The 7,232-nt window shown below is 39.9% G+C and overlaps 1 protein-coding gene across 1 annotated transcript; it reads left to right on the top strand.

Moving 5' to 3' along the window:
- The first annotated feature begins 4,869 nt into the window (after positions 1-4,869).
- LOC307136856 (uncharacterized protein) lies at positions 4,870-5,812 on the top strand. The gene is made up of 4 exons (XM_079834178.1): positions 4,870-4,983; positions 5,071-5,235; positions 5,335-5,576; positions 5,703-5,812. Exons 1-4 carry the CDS (start codon positions 4,907-4,909, stop codon positions 5,729-5,731), a joined length of 513 nt encoding a protein of 170 aa, XP_079690304.1. The 5' UTR covers positions 4,870-4,906; the 3' UTR covers positions 5,732-5,812.
- The last annotated feature ends 1,420 nt before the right edge of the window (positions 5,813-7,232 follow it).

The raw sequence follows: 7,232 nt of genomic DNA on the forward strand, positions 1-7,232 counted from the left end.
CTTCCGCTGCTGGCCCCCGGGCTAGCAGCACTGCATGAAAAGTGGGATTTTCGTCAGTATGTGGCACTGTAGATTGCCGTGGAACTTCAGGTTTACGACTGTGCACGGCAATTTGCAGGCAACACCGAAAACTGCCGTAAATTGTCGGAAATTGACGTGGGCCTTGCTTGGCAGTTGTCCCCCCATGACCCCCCCCTCCCCTTAATTCTAGGGGAGGCTTTATCATGTAAATGAACATGCTGTGAGCTACACAAATGCAAATCAGAGTAGCAGCAGGGGGAGTTTTATCTAGGTTCTGAATTTTTTTAACTAAAACAAGTTTAAAGTTTAAGTTAAAATGTTAACTTAAATTTAAGTTAAATGTACTCGTTTTAGTTCACATTACTAAATTTTTAGGGCAACCAGTTTGCTCCAATTTTTTAAGTAGATTCAACTTGTCCGGGCTCACAGTGTAGATTAATTACTCTGTATGTCATTAGCAATAACCAATGTTATGTAAAAAAAAAAAAATACAGGACAGCAGTTCATGTCTTCAACCTTTAGAGAGGTTATGTGATGCAACAAGACAATGAACCAAAGCACACAAATAAATCAAGTAAAGCATACAGTTTACATACCAAAATTAATTTTTCCACCCTGCACTGTGAATGATTTTTTAAATGGCTATTAATCATAAATGTGAAAAGTACAAGTTTGTGTGTTTATAGTTAAGTCAGATTGTGTTTTTCTGTAATTGTCATTTAAATTGAGCTCACACCACATTTTATGAATTATCAATGCAGATTTTCAAGAGGTGGTTTCCTGGACAGGGTTTAAATTATGCCAAGAGTAGGCCTTAATCTAGTTAATCGTGAGTTAAAAAATTGTTGCCTGGAACAAAGATTAAGCACAGATTACTAACACCTGGACTATGAGTCCTGAACTAAAATAAACTGGATTCATTTACAGTTTTATCTAATTGCTTACACACAATTTCTGAAAATATGGCTCCATTTCTTGTAACTCTACACACAAAACACACAACATGCAAAACATCAGACATCGCTTGCAAAAGCAACACTTTGTGCAAAACTATTTTAAAGGAACTGTATGTAAGAAATGTTTTTCAATTAATCATAAAATGGCCCTAATATGTCAATAGACATTAAGAAATCATGTTAATTTCAAATACTTATATCACTGACAACAGTTGTCCGGTCAAGATATTTTCATTTTAAAATTGAAGTTGCAGCCCTCAACTGATGTTGATGTTGACATGTTGTGTCATGCCTGAAGCGCCGCCCTCCGCCTATCTACCAATCACGAAGTCAGTAGTGTTTCTTTATTCGGGTTGCCAGCTCTGCTAGTTACCACAGCTGCAGCTACAAACTTTTTGGATAAACAATGTCTAACTTTACGAAACCTAAACGACCTCGATATGAATCAGAAAAACGTCGTGACAGTGTCCGAAATAAAACAAGGATTTGTATAGGAGATGCCTTTGAAAGATGGAGACGTTGCTAATTTTCTCCTGGACAGGTAAGGTTCATCTATGTTTGGCTAAATTGTACTTAATGTAAATGGACATTTCAAATATTCACGACAGTCGAACAAAGTTGTGCATGTTCATGCAAAGTAACGTTAGGTTAGCGCAGATGGAGGAGGTGGGTCATTGAATTGAAAAGGTAACGTTAAGGAATTGTTTGGTAAATAAAAATGGCGAGTCGTCATTGCTAACATTAGTAATGCATTATCAGAGCCCGTTTCTCTGTCATTATGCTGAGACGCTGATGAAAACAACATTAGCACGCCTATTATGGCAATGTGAAAACGTATTTGAGACAGTAGCCTAACGTTACCTCTGTAAAAATTATTCCTCATTCTTTCTTCGTATATATAGTGGATAAAACATGCTGCAAGTTGACCTGTATGACCATTGCAAATGTTATTTAGTTACTCTCAATCGTTTCTGATGGGACTGAAATCAACGATGTGATAGCCATTGTTGATATTGAACGCTGACATGGCGTAATTTGTCCCGCGTTATACTTGCTGTGGCAATGTTTGTTATTTGTTAGCCTACTTATGACAAAAACGCTTGTCTCTTCAGCTATTATGGCCCCAGCACCTCAACCCCCAGTAAGAGATACTGGAAGAAGCACCACCAGACTGCACCATCACTTTCCAGTATTGGATGTGCATCATCTGAAACACTTTCAAATCGGTCAGTAGTCAGTACAACATTTGTTTTAATTGCCATTGCATATTTGGAAACATTTTTGGTCTAAAACAACTACAACATGTACAGAGAGGACCTGCCGCCTATTGAGGAAAGACTGGAAGATGATGAGCGCACCATGGATGCATCTGAGGTTCTGGAGGAAAGGTAGAAAAAGCCTCTCAAGCTTCCTAATATGCCTAATGATAAGAAATTATGTTGAACAAAGCAACATGGATTTTTTTAAAATCCATTATGACCGCTGAATTGTTTTCTTTTAGTCTACAGAACATGAGCATCCAGGATGCTGAAAACCAGCTCATGAATGAGCAGGAGATTAATGACCTAATGAACAGTGTGTAAGTTCCACTGGGTTTGACTGTATATTGTGTAACAAGATGATATGCTGTGTATTAACCAATATCATTTTCTATCAAATTTGCCAGAATTGATTGGGGTGACAGTGAAGGTGTTAGTAATGATGAGGAGATTGAAGCAGATGATAGTGAAGATGAGGACTGTGTCTCTCGTATTTGTATTCGGTATGTTACCATTGGATCCTCACAAATTATTCACAATACATCCTCGGATATTCATTCAATGAAATACGTAAACACATAAAGATAAAAGATGTGGGTGCTTTAAAGAATTCCTGGTCCCTGTAGTACCTCAAATATAACCCCCTCTCAGTATTTGCCATTTTAATTTTATTAATCAAATGGATTTCTATCTGTAATTGAGAAATATATATTTCATGTCTTTAGGTTGGGTGGAGCATTGCAGGCACCACCATGCCTTGACAATCTGCCTTTGATAGATGCCAGTGAGACAGTACATGACATCCCGGATGTAGACCCTCCATCAGTCACCGTACCTCCACTTCAACAACCTGACTTTCCTGATAGACTGGATGACTGAAGATGACCTAATCGGGAAACGGGCCTCCATCACTTATGAAGACTGTTTGAAGGAGCTTGCAACATTCCTTGTGCTTCCGGTCCAAAAGTGCCCTTACATTTGTGACGTCAGCCAAGTGGATTGTCAGTGTCACCCTCCATTCGAAGTTTCCATTACGCGCAGGGGTACTGCAAGCATCATGGAATGGGTAGGTGTTATAATCATAATACTTTTCAAATAAGTGTAGATTGATGTTGGAGACAATGGTAATACGTTGACAGTGGTTTTATGAAACCCAATTAAGCTTCCAGAGTTGTAGTTCCACTTAGTGGAAGCAATTCTATGTTTACATTTGATAACGCTTAATAGCCTAAGTTGTGTCCCATTTATTGTCAGACCTGCCCTGTTGGCCACACTGTGTGGAGATGGAGGTCACAGCCTACTGTGAGGTACGGTATGCTGGCAGGGGACTTCCTGTTGGCAAGCAACATCCTACTCTCAGGAAGCAACTACGCCAAAGTCTTGCTTCTGTTTCAATTTATGAACATGGGAATGGTGGACCGTAGTTCATTTTTCACAATTCAGGACACCTACGGTGTAGACACTGTGAAGGAGTTTTGGGAGGAGAGGAGGGCTGAGGCAATACAACGGCTAAAAGACAGAGATGTGGTAATAGTAGGTAATGTACACATCTTATTCATTTAGGCTAGAGTAGTATGTTATGTCAATTTGATGTTCTGTGAAACTCATTGATTCTTGTTTACAAATTGAATAGCGGATGGAAGAATGGACAGCCCTGGACATTGCGCCCAGTACTGTACATACACTGCCATGGAGAACGAATCCAGGGAAATCATCTCTGTCATCACTGTGGACAAAAGGGAGACAGGGCGAAATTCTGTGATCATGGAGAGAGAGGCATTTGTGCGGACAGTCGACACTCTTTTAAAAGAAGTGAAACTAGTGGAGGTCTGCACTGATGCCCATGTCCAGATCTCCGCACTAATGAGTAAGTTGGCACTGACATTATGCATTACTTGAAATAGAACAACTTTTTTGGAGGGGGGGGGGGGGGGGGCATTACTGTACTAATTGTACATGTTATTTTTCCTAATTAGACAAAGGAAAATACAAAGACCTTGGGCTTCAGCACAGCTTGGATATGTGGCATGGGGCCAAGAATTTGGCAAAAAGGATCCATGCTGTAAGTTCAGCTGTCATTTCTATGGCTAGATTTTCTGCATATCAATCTACCCTAATTTTAGGTATGTTATAATGATTACTGTTATATCTATCCCAGGCTTCACAGGTCAAGAGTCAGTCCAGTTTGAGCAGTTGGCTGAAAGATGTTGTCAACCACTTTTGGTGGTGCTGCAAAACAGCAGATTCTTACCAAGAGTTCCTTGTAAGTTGTTATAGTTTGGAAAATAGTTGTCATCTAAAAAGAATATTGTTTGAAACTAACATGCAGTCTTACTAGATATACCTTGTTGGCAAAAAATAATAATTTAGGATGGTTTCTTGATGTTGGATATTGGCTATTTCATTAGGTAGCTAACTAGAGTTGTCATTGTGGTCAGTTATGTGACCCACTTAGATTACAGTACTTACAAACAGCATCATCATTAGTAATGAATTATGTACAATATGCATGCTTGTTTTTGTCTGTACATTATATTTCTATATTATTTCTAGGAGCTGTGGCTTGGGCTCCTACATCATGTGACAAATGAACACAGGTGGATGCTGGGAGGCTGCCTGCATGCAGACTTGGAATCAGGTGGAACTCAACAGTGGCTTGAGCGAGGCTCCATGGCACATGAGGCCCTGAAGAGCATTGTTAGAAACAAGCGGTGGCTAAATGAGGTCCACAAATATCTAAACTTTAGGTAATTTAATGAGAATGTACACATACTATAGTTAGAAAGTGCTTCTCAAAATCCAACAAAATGTCTCTTCTCAACCACCCCCCACAGGTCCACTGCTGATCTGGAGTCCTTCCAGAACCATATTTTAATGTACGCTAGCAAGCGCACAGCATTTAGCCCTCCTGTCTTTGAGGCCAGGATGCTCCTAGCAGCGATGGACTATAATTACCACAAGGACCGCCCAGAGTTGTGCAAATCTGATGGAAGCAAACAGTAAGTTACTTGCTTATTTATACATGCTATTTGTTTTGAACAATTATGGCCCTTGGGCTGTAAATGTCTTCTTCCCTCCCCTTTCTGCTTCTATTTCAGGTACAGGAGGCTGTACAAAAAGAATGCTCGCAGGTATATGCTTTACACTCTGAAGGTGTCCAAGACGTATGGCTACATCCCAGAACTGCAAGCTATGATCCTTCAAAAGAGATTAGCTGGTAAGGGGATGCCCAGACGGAGAACACTACGACCTGATGACCCCAGGAAGTACGGCCCACTTCCCCCTGTGCCGGCACCTACCATTGAGGAACTCCTGCACACCCAAGTCAGGAGAGGTCTTGGTAGGTTGAATGCCAATTTATTTATTTTGCACCTTGGGCTACATGCCACACACCAAGTCAGATGTCAGACATAACACATCCAAGTTTGAAATAAACTAACTTCAGTTTTTATTTTGCTCTCCTCAGTATCAACATTCCAGACTGAAGACCCGTGAAGCCCAGTTTCCAGAGCCTCACAACCCTGACCTTTTGTGTCACAAACTGCTTATGAATAATTTCAGAATAAAAATTCTCAAAAGTACAGAGCAGCTGAGTCTAGTTATTTATCTATACTGTTTATCAGTATATCATTATACCATTTATGTTACTGTTTCTCTACATCGTAAAAAGCATAGCATTGTTATTCTGAATAAAAATGTTTAATTGAAGGCTCTTTACAAACAAATAAATTAAAAAACAAAACAAAACAAATCAGAAAACAATATATAAAACCATATTTACAACAATAAATAACTAGAAGTAAACTGTTCACGGCAGAGTAGTTTCAAATGGTGGGTACAAAGCCAGTGTACTGGCCCTGGGGGTCGGGGTATTTGTCCCTTATTCTCCATATACAGCAGCTGGGAATAACACGCCGGTTCCCCTGACCCATTGACCCATGCTGCCAAAAGATGTATTGACGATAAGCAGCATACCTAAATTGTCTGTTATCATCTCCTGGCTCTCTAACTTCAGCTACCACCAACACATCATTTCTGTAATCTCTGTGTATACGTAAATAACCATCTTCCAGACAATACAGATCAAAATGTGCCAATTTGCTGATGCAGTAGTCAGGACACTGTCCACAGCATTTCCTTTCAGCATCTGTGGCCATTTCCCTGCAGTTCCCACAGGTGCACCATGGAAGAGCAGCGTTAGGTGGGGTTGTGCTATCCAATGGAGGAAGAGCATCAAAAACTAATCCAGGGTTCCGGGAGAAGACCTGGGTGGCTAGTGATCGTAGCCTCAATTCACTCATGCCCTGAATGAGTGCCTAATTAAACAAACCACAAAAAAAAAATTTGCATTTACATTTGATTAAAACTACAAAAGATGCTGACATTGATTTAAATGGTGACATCTTATTACAAGGCATAATGCTACAGTATATAATACAGTATATATATAGTACATTATACCGTATATAATGCTACTGCAGTATATCAAATGTTTAGCATACTCTGGAAAACACAAACCTCTGTCCGTACCCTTCGGTCATTTTGGATCATCTGAACTCTGTTCTCTTCCTCTGCATCTCTGCCTCCTCTCCCTCTCCCTCTCCCTCTCCCTCTCCCTCTCCCTCTCCCTCTCTGGAAGCATTAGGCGCAATTACACGGTAAAATAACTTTTTGTAACGTCCATTACACCAATGAAAAGCACATTGTAGCCTATTATGTGAATAATTTGGCCCATTTGTAACGTTTTTTATCTTACTTGTTTTTCAAGCTAAATAATAGAATGTCATGTAATCTTCCACATCACATATTTTAGCGTTATGGACGTGTACCGCAGGGTAAGTTAAAAAATACAGCTGGTCGCTTTCACTTATAGCTTCAGCTAAATGAATAGCTGCATCTTTGAAATCTGTTACACATAGTGACTTAGGCTTGTGCTTCTACCGTTACAAGTTAGACTAACAGCTAACTTACTGTTCTAACAACCCACATGAAAAAA

Source organism: Gobio gobio (genome assembly GCF_949357685.1).
Source record: "Gobio gobio genome assembly, chromosome: 14".
Classification (NCBI taxonomy): domain Eukaryota; kingdom Metazoa; phylum Chordata; class Actinopteri; order Cypriniformes; family Gobionidae; genus Gobio; species Gobio gobio.